Here is a 15,333-nt window from a genome sequence, read left to right on the forward strand (position 1 = left end):
ACATATGTAAATATCGATGTTCATGTTTCCAATAAAGGTTCCCCCCCCCCCCTTTGCACTGGATATGACGTCCTTCTTTTCTTTCGCATTTTCCTTTTTTTCCGCATTATACTTTTCGAAAGAGAAGTATGTGACGTCATATCCAGTGCAAAAGGGGGAACCTTTATCAAAATGCCCACCGCGCATATCGAGGCATGCGTGCGCGCGCCGTGGAATGACGTCAAGCCGTCGTTTGATGTAGCACCGGATATGACGTCGAAGTTTTCTTTCGCATTTTTCTCGAAAACTATAGGTCGTACAGATACGGTTCTTCGGGCATTTTTTATGTATTCCAAGCGAGGAATCTGGCTGTGCAGAGTTCGGGTGATCTCTCGATGGGACAACCTGTGTACTGTGTATATTTTTTTTTAACTTTTAAAAAAGAAAAAAATACAGGGTGTCTCAGCACCAGGTTCACAAACTTCTGAGATGGGTAGAGTGCATCCAGACGACCCGAAATCACGTGTAATGCAGGATCGGAAATTCTTTCCTGACGCGTTTAGGATGCGCTCACAGTGGACAGAAGAGGTATGAGTTACAAGAATTGCGACCAGAAAGAAAATGCATAGGGGGAGTTGCAAGAGATGTCCGCACATAGTATGAGGAGGAAGATAAAGAAAATGACCGGAGCGGTTCTGAAATGTAAGGATGTGATGATGATGATGATCCCTCCGCAGAAGAAGGAAAGAAAAAAAGAAACGGGCCAATCACAAGCAGAAAGCGAAAATCAGCAGATCGAGGTGGAAACAAGCAGGTTTGTTCAAGTCGCGCACCTCGTTGAGTGTCCTCTTTCTCTTCTTCGCCTCTCTTCTTGAGTATATCCAGTGTATTACAAAACAATACAATCGATTTCGTCGCTAGTCTCTATCATACACTCCCGTACCTCTTCGTCGCCGCACTATGTGCGTGTCATACGGGATGGCATTAGATGGCTCCGGGAGTTTGGTGCATTGGCCTGCTCGATCGCCGGATCTATCATGCTCTGATTACTTCTTCCGGAGTCCCTAGACTGGAGGCATATCATAGCATTGGTGTATGACACACCTATTGCCAGCACTGAGGAACTTACAAAGGTTTTTAACAGCTGGCTGATGCGAAGATATATTTAGGAATAAGAGTATTTTCAACTGCCCTTGCAGGAAACCGAACCCATGTCCTCTCACTTGCCGGACGAGCACCCTAGACCATGTCTAGTGGTATAGTGGGTAGTGGAAAGCGATAGACGCCATCATCCTCGAACTGAGGAACTTACTGCCTGCACTGCAGGGCGGTCCTACACATTCCCGGAATGTTCGAAATTCAATGCGCCTGAGACGCTTGAGAGGTGCATTAAAGCTCGTGGATGACACTATGAGCACCTTTGACATCCGCGACGCGCATTTATTATTGAAACGCGTATATTAAAACTTACTTGGTGTCTTTTCCTTTCTGGTGTCTTCTGTGTTTACTCTACCGCATCAGGGAAGCATTTCCAACTATGCAATTGCTAGGCGATTCCTAGTCGTCTATCCGTGCCCTACCTCTGCTAGAAGTTTTTAAACCTGGTGATGAGACACCCTGTATTTTAAATTTAATAATTCTTAAAATTCATAAAAAAAAATTTTAAATTGTTTTCGAATTTCATAAATTTGTTTCAACTTCTGAAATTTTTCGAAATCGTTTTCAAAAGTGTCATAATTTTTTTAATTTTCTTAATTTTTATAGATTATTTTTTTTTTCCAAATTTCCTTGAAATTTGATTTCAATTTATTTAACAAAAATATTTCGATTTTTTTTTCAACAAAACATGTTTTTGTAATTTCTACATCGTAATTTTTAAAAAAATTCAAATTCAGATTTTTTTTTCTGTGCGTGAAATTTTTTTCATTGAAATTTTTTTGAAAAGTCAAATTTATGAGTTTATTAGTAATGGTTATGGTTTTTTTCTTTCAGGTATCACGATCCAGAGCATGCGAACTTATTAAACACTATGTGGTTGACTGCCATAACGTTCCTATCCGTCGGCTACGGAGATATTGTTCCCAATACCTACTGTGGCCGGGGCATTTCAGTCAGCACTGGATTGATGGTGAGTTACAAACTTCTTTCACCCTTATTTAAAACGCCCAGATATAAATCAATAGAAAAAGGATCCCTCCTGTCATTGTGTATACAGTGAAACCTCTCTTTTGCGACCACCGGCGGGACCAAAAAAATTTGTCCGTAAAAGAGGGGTGATCGTTAATCAGGGATTTGAAATGCATACAGGAAATTCTTATTTGGCAGTAAAATAGGGGTGACCACATCTGAGTAGTGTCGTTAAAAGAGGGTTTTAGCGTATTTCAATAGTTTTTTCTCTCAAATTTCTCTCATTACATGGAACTAATCTAATACAGGGTGCATAGCAAACAGGGGGTATGGCATTTTACTGCCGAACAATTGATCCTAGAAGTATACTTCCAATTAGAAAAAGTTTCCAAATAGCGTGTAGTACTCATATGTCATTCATGCTTCAAGGGGTTGTACAGCTATTAAAATAGAAAAAATAGCTTTTTTATACAGCCCCCCGTGTGCCCCGAAACCCACTTCATAAGTTGTTGTCCTGTATCTTCTGATGCCAACAAAAGAAATACCACGTTTCTAAGTGCTAAGGAAATTTGGGGGGGGGGGGGAACAGTGTTAAATGCGGGTAAAACGGTTTTCCCTCACACGTTTAAGGAATCGGATTCCCGTGACCGCTCATTTAAGAAAACGGGACTCTTAGTGACCACTCATTTCAGAAATCGAAGACTACTACATGACCACACATTTAAAAAAACGGGTGACTCCTCTTCGTGATGGATACAATTATGAATAGAAGGTATATCTCACGGGATTCGAAAAAAAATGTCCGTTAAGGGAGGTTCCACTCTAGTGACATGCATCAAAATATAGCCTACAGAGCGATTCCCCCCAACTCTATAGCTTGAAATTTACAGTGCTCTAGCCTGGAGGGGGGGGGGCCCTGAAATGATAACTTCACTAGAAAATCAGAAGCCCTGCTAAATTTCTTTGCCTGGAGGCCTGCCAAAAGTACTTTCTCGGGAGGTGTCCAACGGGATCATGAATTGAACAGTGAACGACATCAATGGAGTCTCTAGCGTCTAGGATTTTTTCCACGACGGGATTTACTCGTTTAAGCCCAAGGATCGTCGACACGACATTGTCTGTTGTGTGAGCACCCATAGAGAGGAAAAAATCATCAAAATCTCATTAAACGTTAGATGGTCTTTTCCCGTCTTGTCGCACGTGATGATGATGACCCTGCATGTTGTCGTCGGTGCCACCTACGATAAAGGTTCATGTCTTCCCTTTACCCGTCTCCAAAGACACCGTAATTTTATAGCAATTTACTGGCATCGATCGCTTGTTTCCAACATCACCCGAGATATCGATCTTATTTATTATTATTACATTCCGTATGAATCGATCACTTGTTGAGATGGGATGTGTAATGGCCAGTCTGGGCCATAAAAACTCCTAACTAGTTAGGTGTATTTGTTGAAATCCAACTATTTCGTGTCCTCTCGAACATATAGATGACCTGTGGAGGCAGAGCGGGAGCCATGACCAGTCTTGTTGTTGGACATAGATAACGCCAAGTAAAACCAGTCGGTACCTAAGTATGAAAGTACCCAAGTAGACTCGATACAATGACGGATTTCGTTCTGGAAATTTCATCCTAAAATTGAAAATTCCTATGCGAGTTGCTTCCCTGGTTCAGAATTCTGCTGATCTCATTCTTAGCATGCGTCAAAGTTTCCACGTGGGCGCTCTGATGGTGGTGATAATGCCGAATATGTGGACGAGTACTCGAGGATCTTCAGTCATCTGCGTTAGCAGGATATTACTAGTAACAGAAGTAAGATAAGAAAAATACGAGTGTATTCTGATGATGATGAGCACAGGCCAGTGTCTTCGTGATGCATACTGTTGGCATCCGTTTTGCGCCTGAGCAGGCATGGTTCTCTTTGTAAAGCGAAGACAAATCTTCAACCTTAAACACCCAAAAGAGCTGGATATTTCCATGGTGGTGGGGTGGGGGGTCTATTTCCATGTCTCACAAGTAATTAATTTATCGATCCCTCAATTTAATAACACATTCAACATTTAAAGCTCCACTAATTTGAGTCAGGGAATATGTCAAAATTGTTCATATGTAGGTGCTCTTCTGATTATGAGCACGGAACGATGCTCTCGACTCGGAAAAAATAATTGAATAATTTACGTTAGCAGAGTAGTATAGTATTGTTATAAAAACTATCATCAAAACCCTCTCATTTTTAACCCAATATTCTCATGTCAGAATTAAATTTTTCCAATATAAATTTCATGTCAAAATTGAATTTCCCGAGAAAACAAAAGTGGTATTTAAATTCGTCAAGGCATCAAATGATACGCTAGTAATATTCTTCCTTAGAGGAAGAAAATTAAAAATTGGGGCTTTTTCAAATTAAAAAGAGGATTTTATTGAATCAAATCAAATTCAATCAGCCATCAAAATCGCTGAAGTCATCCATCCATTATGAGACCAAAACGGCAGAAAAATTTAATGTTCTGTGTTTTGTGATTTTTGTTTGTTTCTTCACATAATCTACTTCTTTGTTTAAAATATTGAAATTTTCTTCAAAACTACTTTTATTTCGTAGTTTTAGTTGAATTTTTTCCATATAAATATCAATTCACGTGGAAAACTTACTCGAAGGAGAAATTGAATTAATTCCACTCCACTGCAAGAAATTCCAATTTATTGCATTCCTACGATGGCAACATGTTGTTTTTCGGAAATAATGATTTTATAAGGCGTAAAAACTTACTATTATTTTTTTTTAGGACTCCATTATTATGGTTAAGAGGATGCGAGCCGATTTTGTTTCAAGTGAGTGATTAGACCCACACGAATCTACAACAATTCAGCGCGAGACAATTTAGCACGGACAGTTCAGTGCTATCACCCAGAAAATGATTATAATAAATATATAAATGAAAAAATAGCAATATTGTTACGGAAATTATATCTAAATAGTCATTATTTTTCATGTGTTATGTAATTTTTCGCCTGTAAATGACCATTAATTCATCACTCTGTAAATCTCGCCAAATTGACGTGAAATTGCCAGGTCTAGCGAATTGCCGATGTCATAGCGCCAAAAAGAATTGTAAAGATATCACGAGAATCCTCGAGATTATTCTAGAAGATATCGTTTCAGTTATATAGTGGCGCCAGTAGGAGATAACTAAGAACAATTTGTAGCAGTTTGCGTGAGTGCGTAGCGTGCGTGCGTGTTTGCAAGTTGTCTTACTTATCGGTCGAAATCACTTCTTGTGAATAAGTGTACATAGCTGTAGATTAAATTTGTGTTGTCCGTGAAATTGCTTCTTCATGGTTTGCCATCTGAAGTGCTTGTGAGAGAAATTATCCGGAATTTAGTGCCACGGCACTTCACCGCGGACAGTTCAATGCTATCACATGTCCATTTACTCAAAAATAATCATAATAAAGATATAAATGAAAAAATAATAATTTGATTAATAACATAATTTATAAAATAGAAACATGCGTCTCTATCTGCTATGATGCAAGCGTTTCCACAATGCAAACAAACGGCTGCTTTTTCCATTCTTCAGTATTTATCGCGTCGAGCGCAGACAAGTTGATTGCAAGTTAAGTATCCGACAGACAGTGATTTTGTATTGGATATTAGAAAATTAGCTGAATTTAGCATTCGTACCAACCAGACACGTAGAGTTTGAATATTTGCTAGATAGCGAGTACTACAGAGACATTGAACATTGAAGGACCAGATACCCCCCGCTCCCTATCTCGTAGAGATATCGAAAAGTTCACGAAGGATACTAAAGAGTACTACAGAGACAATCAAGAAGATTTATATGTTTGTTACATTACCTGGATTGGAAAGCGAACATGAAGAAATCGTAGGAGATATTCAAAATTCGTCATAGTACTATGGAATCAGTTCGACGCCCCTATTGACGGTTTTGCAGAGACAAATAATAATATTGAGGGCTGACATAGTGTTTCCTTCAGTAACACTATTGAAGTCCATCATCCCAATGTTTCGAAATTCATAACCGCTCTGAAGAAAGAGAAGAAGCTCTTCAAAATCATTTCAAAGTGTTTTGAAAGTACGTATGCCAGTCCTAAGTCTGGGGTCCGAATGGCGCAGTGGTAAGATGCTCGTCTTCCACTATGAAGGTTATCATCAAGGTCCATGGGTTCGACGGGTTCCATGGGATCCGGGCATTGAACGTAAGACGCAAGTTTTTTACCTGGGGAGAACCGCCGATGGATGGAGCCTGCATTTTCGACCCAGCTCCATTGGTTGGAAATTGCCATATGGCGATATATGACCGGAGTTGGTGTGCGGTGAAGTAGTCCCAAGTCTGGAAAAAGGGGGAAGGGAATCGATATTTATACAAAACACAATCACTGCGCTGAATTGTCTCCCGCTGAACTGTCTAACACCGGCCTGCACCATTAAACTACACTCACGTGACTCTACATTTGAGAGATGGGAAAACTCCCGTGACCCATACATTTAAGAAAACGGGGGACTCTTTGCAATCACACATTTAAGGAATCGACAACCCATGACCACTCATTTAAGGATCGGATTGATTCCCTCCTTCTCTGATATTATACACTTAAGGTACAGAGAGTCCATCCTGCAACGTGCAACGTCATAATATAGCGAAAAGTTGCGTAGGCATAAAAAATGACTCCTTCAGAATAAAAGCTGTTTCTCTCTGATAGAACTGACTGTCTGCAGTGTCATTTAAAGTACCTCAAAAATATCAAAATATCATATACTGTAACATGAATTGGTGTTCGAATTTTTTATCTGTTATGAATTTTCTAAATTTAGGCCACGGACTATCGGCAATCATCCGTAGGGGGCAGGGGCCCCACTTACTATCTTTCACAATACCTAGTATGATGCGTTTTGTTTTTTTTATTATAGGGCGCTGGTTGTACGGCACTCGTCGTGGCAGTAATAGCAAGGAAACTCGAACTTACAAGGGCCGAGAAACACGTCCATAATTTCATGATGGATACTCAACTCTCAAAGCGTGTAAGTTGAACAAAAATTCATGACAATAACTATTAGATTAGTAATCGAATCAATTCATTCAGTGATAAAAACTCTGAAAGACTTCTCAGAATGAAAAATTGATGAAATTTCAAGTACTCTGCGGAAGTGGTTCACGAAACGTAGTTGAACATTGCCTATCTGTGAAGCGTTCCCCTTCATACTGTGATGCCAAATGGCTGGTCAATACATTGTCTACAGCACTAAATATATATATTTTTTTTGGAAAAGTGTGGTCATGGGCAGTTTTTAAATACTCAGTAGCCAATTCATTGTGACCGCCTGACAGTTTTAGGAAATTAGTGGCACGCTCTTGTCACAACAGAGCGAGAATAGTGTTTTTCTACACTATTTAGCGCTGGAGTGCCTAGACTTGTGATAGATGGCACAAGGGCAAAAGAGCAGCAAATTACTGGTCACCTCGACCTTCTCTCCAGTACTGACGAAATATCGCCGCAAACCAGATGTTTTGTATTTCGGCATGGACGAGATATCTCTCCAAACCGGACGCTTTGTGTTTCTGAATTGACGAGATATCTCGCCGAACCAGACGCCTTGTATTTCGTAATTGACGATATGTCTCCCTAAACCAGACGCTTCGTATTTCGGAATTGACGAGGTATCTCGACAAACTAGACGCTTTGTATTCCGTCATTGACAAAATAGCTCGCGAAACCTGCCGCCATATATTTCGGCATTGATAAGATACCTCAGAGAAGATCCTTTATTAAGCTAAAAAGTTGTGTAGAGTATTTCGGCGTTGAAAGAGAGAGATATTTCACCAAACCGGAAGCTTTTCATTGTATTTCGACATTGACTCGATATTTCGTCAAATCAGATGTTTTGTCCAGTGTATCGGCGTTGACAAACATCTCGCCAAACCGGACGCTTTTCATTGTATTTCGTCATTGACGAGACATCTCGCCAAACGCTTTGTATTTCGGTGGTGACGAGATATCTCGCCTCTCTCTTTTTAAGGTTTTTATTTCAGCAATAACCCCAGCCTTAAGATTTTGTAAGGTTGACTTCTTTGACTTAACATTTTCTTCATAAGGGGGATTTACTTACATTAGCAGCAGCTAAAAATAAAAAAAAACCTACTTCATGAAAAATATATTTCATTTCATGGGCGGAGGTAGGGGTTAAATAATTTCTACGTATTAAAAAATTTCTAATGCGAATCAGTGAAACATTTTGCGCATAGAGGGTTATTAAAGGATCCTCTCGAATGGTGTCCGAACGCAATTTCCGCCGCACACTGCAACGCATGAGATATACGGAGCCGCCCACTTCTTCGGTGGTCGTAATAAATTGGCGAGTCTGTACAATGAAATTTATAATGACTACTAATAGACGACCTGCTATTACACCAGTGTCCATCTTCTGGGATGCAGATTTGAGCCACTTTTTGATAGGATTGCCTTAAAGTGATCTTCGTGTAGCACAGAATGAGGAAACTGGAACAACCTTATCTCCACGATCCATTCTTTCGAACCATGTTTAGACTGGGACCGTTGCCAACTAGAAGATGATAAAAATCTCGCTCTCTTCTCTCTTCACGCAAAGAAGCTTACAAAACTATCCATCAAGGATGGCATCTTTCAGAACGTTTTCCCTTGAAATGAGAACGAATGTTGAACACATTTTAAGGATTCACTATTTTTTGAAAATTTTTCAGTTTTTTTTTTTGTTAAATTTTTCTTATCACGTCTTAATATAATGTCAAATGGGATTTATAAACTATCAATAAGTTTTTATATCCACGTATATCATCATGATACCCGATTGCTCTATTTACACGCTTCGATGATATCAATAGAGAAATGCTTAATAATTGATGTTTTTTTAATTTACCCATTCAAAATGGGGTTTTTTTTCAGAACATTTCGAAATTTTTCAAAATTCGCTAATTTATTGAAGGAAGGTTTTTAGTTACTTTTTGAAAATTCCTCCAATCATTTAGGGAAATGTAATTTTTTTTTTGTCTATGAAATGAATAAATTTAATTCAATTTGAATTTTAACGGATTTGTTAGAATTTACCCTTTATTCAGGAAAAATCTAATCCATCATGTTTGAAATCTTTTTTAGAAATTTGCTAAATTTTTAGAATTTTCCGAGGCTTTCCAAAAATTTACTAGGTTTTTAGAATTTACAGAGAATTTTCAAAAATTTACTAGATTTTTAGAATTTACTAGATCAGATTTTTTCAGAATTTTACTAGGCTTTCAGAATTTTACTAGGCTTTCAGAATTTACCAGATTTTTTCAACAATTTACTAGATTTTTATAAATTTAGAATTAACCGAATTCCTCAGAAATTTACTAAATTTTTTAGAATTTACTGAACTTCATCAAAAATTTGCTAGATTTTCAGAATTTAAGGAATTTCATTAGAAATATATTGGTTTTTTTTTTTTTAGTTTTTTTTTAGAATTCACCTAATTTTTTTCCGAAATTTGGGAGGTTTTCATTAATTTACAATTTATTTTAGTTTATAAGGTTTTCAGAATTCATCGAATATTTTCTGCAATTTATTCGATTTCTCCAGAATATACAAATTATTTCTGAACTTTAGAAGTTTGTTAAAATTCACCAATTTATTTTTCAAAGTTCAATGATATTCAAAATTTACTGTAATATTAAAAAAACTTTTCAAGTTTTCTTAGGATTAATACGAACTTTTCGCTCACTTTCCCCACAAAAATTTCCCATTTTTTTCTGGAATATTTACCGATTTTTTCAAAATTCACTAATTTCTCTACAGGACTTCAGAAATGTTTTTTTTTTTTTTTATAATTTACTTTTATTTCTTAAGGGGGTTGATGCACGCAAATTTTTCAAAAGAAGCATATTTTCCAATTATTCAATTTTTGAAATACTATGAAATTTTCTGCGTCGGTGTTCAAGTTTTTGTTCTGGCTGCGCTAAAAATATTCTTAAAATATTTTAATATAAACTGCTGGCAGACATTACACATGCTAATGTTTTTCACTAAAATAAAACTAAGTTTTTTGTTGAGTAAGGAACATCTTTTCGAACACCCCTCATTCAAATGTCTTGAAACTTTGTGTGTCTCTCAACACTATGGTGTTACATATTTTAACACGAGGGTTTTTTATTAAAATTATTTAGAAAATGTTTATGGCACAAAATATGGGCAAATTTTGATGATTTTTGAAAAAGTTCGATAAAAAAATAACCACAACAATTAAAATCCTAAAATCTCTTGTTAAAGTATATAACACCATACTGTTGAGAGAGACACACAAAGTTTCAAGACATTTGAATGAGTGGTGTTCGAAAAAATGTTCTTTATTACACTCATGTCCATAAATTAAGGATAATGCCATCTCCGGCAAATAAAGGTTCAGAAACAAAACAAACGTTACTTAGTATTCATAAAGCCCATTTATTAAACAAAAGATAAAGAACAAAAACGATGGTGTATGTATGATACCATTCATAAAAACTACGATTTTTCCTGCCTGGAGCAATTGTAAAAAATATCTCCTTTACAAAAACTTACTATTACATGGTTGGTATGATGGTTAATACATTGTATGTCTCCCATGCGATGAAATACCGTCCGTACAACGCCTGGGCATCCTGAGTATCAAATTATCGATCTGATCTTGGGGAAGATCACTCCACTCAGCAAGCAATGCTCTCAGAAGTTCCGGTACACATGTAGGAGGTGGTTGACGGGCTGCAACTCGTCGGCCAAGCATGTCCCACACATGCTCTATCGGATTCAAGTCAGGTGAGAATGCTGGCCATTCCATACGGGTTGTATCCTCAGATTCAAGGCATTCGTTTACGATGTTTGCTCGGTGAGGACGGGCGTTGTCATCCATAAACACAAATTCTGCGCCCATGGCACCCCTAAACAAACGTACATGTTGTTCCAGAATGATGCCCCGATAAATTTGGGCTTTCATGGTTCCGGTTTGAACATGCAGATCTGTTCTGGAACCCAGTATAATTCCACCCCAAACGAGCAATGCTGCACCACCGTAACGGTGTCGTTCAATGATGTTGTCTTGGTGGTAACGTGTACCTGGCGTTCTCCATATGAAAGTCCGACGTGAATCAGACTGCAAGCTAAACCTGGACTCGTCAGAAAACATCACACAAGCCCACTGTGACGATGCCCACATTGCATGTTCTCTACTCCAGGCTAATCGCTGCCGACAGTGAGTTGCCGTGAGCGGAACACATCTGACAGGCCTGCGAGCATATAAACCAATATCTCCCAAACGTCTGTACACGGTTTGCCTTGAAACTGTGGTACCCGTGGGCAATTCCAAGTTCCTCGGATACTTCCATCTGAGTACGCTCACATTCCAGGCGGCCGATAATTCTACCACGTAAAAAATCATCCACGTGCGTCCTCTGTGTCATAACTATTCGCTTATGGCACTGAGCGCCTTACAGAACTCTTGTGAACAATTTCACTTCTTTGTCACCATTCCTTATATACCCCCCATTTACACTCTCGTCATTGTGACGTACTATCGGCATCATCTGGTGGCTTCCTGAAATTTTCATATCATTCTTGCAGATGTGTGTGATAATTCTACATGTGAAATTTTTACTTTAGATTTCGATTTCCGTGTGATTCTGAATTATCCTTAATTTATGGACATGAGTGTAGATAAGGAACAAGTTTTTTGTTAGATAAGGAACATTTTAATAACTAAACACACATTTTAGAATAAAAACATCAGCATATGCAATGCCTGCCAGAAGTTTGGCGGAGCAAAAACTTGAACACAGATGCAGAAAATTTCACAGTACAGTGGAACTTCAGTTAACGAGCGATTCGGTTAGCGAGCAATTCGCATAACGAGAAAAATTTTTGAAAAAAAAAATTGATTCGATTAACGAGCGACGATTCGCCATTACGAGCAAAAATTTTGTGCTTTGTTTATTTATTGTCACGTTTTCCCAACTAAGCCGATGATTTTTCGCTTTCGTGCGCACACGTACTGTGGAATTGTAGGTATAAGTAATATTCTCCCCTGCAGTGTCCGGTCAGCGTGCCTCACTGGAAAAAATTGAGTGTCACTATTATACGAAACTAGCTGTCGCATTGTAATCGCGCGTATGTGCGCTTGTTTTTTATATAAATTCTGCTTGGCCAGGAGTTGACAGTAGACGAACTGATGGACCTCCCTCAGAGAGAGAGAAGTGATCGATTTCAAGTGAATTATGTGTGTGGTGGGAGAAAATGTTAATACTTTCTGAATCCCGCACAGCATGGATCCAGGACCATCTAAATCCGCGGGCCCATATGGGCAGAGCCCGGGCTCTCATATCCATAAGGGGAGGGCACATGATGAGATCTGGTACTGCAATTTCTGGATGTAATTAATATGTAAGCTATTACTTCTCTTCAGCCAAGTACGATTGACCCCAGAACACTTTGTCAGTGCCGTCTTAATACGTTGGCCCACCCTGGAACGGCCCGGGGTCCTCAAGTTTGAAAGGAGTGCTCATGATAACGGTATTTGGTCAAATTTTTCGAGAACCCAATATGTGAATAGCATACTAGACACGCATTTCTACCCAAGTACGGGACCTTAGAAAAATTACTGTATCCGAGGTGGGGGAAGCCGATGGGGCTCTTAAGACGACCCTGTACTTTTCCTGAGGACCCATGATGTTGAGACGCTTTCCCTGAGGGAAGTTCACTGATTTCTAGCCCAGGATAGGCGCGGGTCAAGGTAAATCTCTGAAATTTCATTGGCTCGTTCAATATATGTATTTTATTGTGTTATGTATATATTTATATTTATTTATTTTTTATTTATTTATTATCATTATTATCATTATTATATTGCATTGTATTATTGATTAAATTCCGTTATTATTAGTCATTTTTATGAGAATGCATAATTGTGGAACGAATTATCCATGTTTCCATTATTTCCTATGGGGGCGTTTGATTCGAATAACGAGCACGTTCGCGGAACGAATTAAGCTCGTTAACTGAAGTTGCACTGTATTTAAAAATTGGAAAATATGTTTTTTGCAAAATTTGCGTGCACCAATCCCCTTAAGAAATTTACAAAACATTTTAGAAAGTATCGCAGTTTTTCTCATACAATTTCACCTTATATTCAGAAAAAACATAATTTATTTGTTTTTCCTTCGAATGTGTGGAATTATATTTTTGAAAATTTCGATCGATTCCTTCAGAATTTTTCTGACGTTTTTGTGAAATTATCAGTTTTATTCTCTTTTTGTTTTTACTTACCTATAAATATTCAAAATTCACCGAATTTGAATATTCTTCAAAATTTAACAAATTTAAGAAATTTGTTCAGAACTATCAAAAACATTTTTACAGAATCTAAGAAATTCTCAGATATTTTTCCGAACAGGAAAGAATACCACAGAAAGTTTTAGAACCCCCCCAAGAAAGAAAAATAGCTGAATTTATGTAATTTCTCAGACTCTCTTGCCACCGCCGTTTTGAAACTTCACAAAGAATTCTTTTCTTAATTGCGAATGTTCTTTTGGGGGAAAAAAATGAAATAAAATTTCCAACTATATATATATAATTTTAAATTTTCTCATTTTTAATACTTTCATTCGCAGCTGAAAAACGCAGCAGCGACTGTGCTAAGGGAGACCTGGCTCATCTATAAACACACAAAACTAGCGAAGCGTGTTTCGCCCAGTAGAGTTAGACTACACCAGCGAAAGTTCCTCTTCGCCATATACACGTAAGATATTTTTATTTTTTACTAAATTTTTATACAGTCGCTGGCAAAATTTCAAACATTCGCATAAGCTTCCCACAACCATATGTGTACGCATATATATATATATATATAAACTGTGTCATGTTTTCTCACGGTTCCGCCCCGAAAAACTCAAAAATAACCAACTCCTCTCCTCGGCTTTATTTATTATCGTTGTTTTTTTTTTTTACTTTGTGTTTTCACTATTTACTTCGGTCTTTCCGTCTGCAGTTCATATTGGACTTATGGTAAAATTTAAAAAATTAATATATACATTTTCCTGAGGAAATCACAGTATGTTGTTTTAGCCCTCTATGTGGCACAGTTACACGACCTCCGTCCCGTTGGCCGAATTCGGCCCGCCAAGGGTTCCCAGTTGTTCCGGTAGAAAAGTATCAATAAACACAACAGGATAATTACCCAGGCTGACCATATTTATTTCGTAAAAATACGGGATTTCGCCAAAATATTTGTCAAGGCGAGTAAAGGTATTTACAACCGAAAAATTCGTCAGAGGCAAATGAAGTTGCCAATTACACCCGGAAAATTTGTCAAAGGCATGTAATGTTGTCATTTAGAAAAGAAAATTGTCAAAAGCAAGTTGATTTGCAATTTGCAGCCCAAAAATTTGTCAAAGTTGAAAGTTAAGGCTAAAACAAATTGTTAAAGGCAAGTAAAGTTGCAAACTATCGCTAAAATTGATGAAAAATCGCTAGTCGCGGAAGATGATGGGGGGACTGTAAATCAAAATGTAATTTACCAAAAACATGTATAATTATGTTTGACAAATACGTGATATATATATATATATTTATATGACTATAATTAATTACGATATAGCCATAATTATCATAATATATAACTTATAAGTAATAAAAATATTCTCAATTCCAGACAAAACTCTCAAGTAAATTGTTAAAAATAGGGGAAAAAGCGAGACATTCTACCTAAAAAGAATTGATTCCTTCTTCGTGCCATTTTTTGAGATCTGCTGAAATTCTACGTGTTCAGATTCATAAATTCACACAAAACTGAAGAAGGTTGAAAATAAAATTCAAGGAGAAAGCTATTCAACTTTGCCAAGAGAAATTTTATCTGCTTTTTAAAGATCATTAAAATTAAGTCAAACTGTATATATTTTACACTTGATTAACCGTTTTTTAGTAAATCTCTACGTCTGTCCCTAAAACCGGGCATATAAAATTTTACAAAACAATACGGTTATATAAACTACGTAGCTGTCTCTTTTTCTCTGCTTCACCTAAATAATTCGTAGTCATGTCAATAAACAATACCGTTATCTAAGTTACATAGCTGTAGCTCTCACCTTTTGTTGCCTCTGATCATGCATAGTCATTTTACAAAACAATACAACAATACCGTTATCTATGTTACATAGCTGTAACTCTCACCT

At 37.5% G+C, this 15,333-nt stretch overlaps 1 protein-coding gene across 1 annotated transcript in view; it reads left to right on the plus strand.

The window, feature by feature from the left end:
* The window catches only part of LOC149078160 (small conductance calcium-activated potassium channel protein-like), a 190,508-nt gene that overhangs the window by 168,714 nt on the left and 6,461 nt on the right, over nt 1-15,333 (plus strand). Inside the window, exons 4-6 of the mRNA XM_089241748.1 lie at nt 1,972-2,107; nt 7,041-7,151; nt 13,774-13,901. Of these exons, the coding sequence (XP_089097874.1) occupies nt 1,972-2,107; nt 7,041-7,151; nt 13,774-13,901 (375 nt within the window). The remainder of the gene's footprint in view (nt 1-1,971; nt 2,108-7,040; nt 7,152-13,773; nt 13,902-15,333) is intronic.

The sequence above is a fragment of the Pholcus phalangioides genome, unplaced genomic scaffold (assembly GCF_987345545.1).
Source record: "Pholcus phalangioides strain wild (caught in Gottingen) unplaced genomic scaffold, Ppha-v1.0 ptg000014l_1, whole genome shotgun sequence".
NCBI classification, from domain to species: Eukaryota; Metazoa; Arthropoda; class Arachnida; order Araneae; family Pholcidae; genus Pholcus; species Pholcus phalangioides.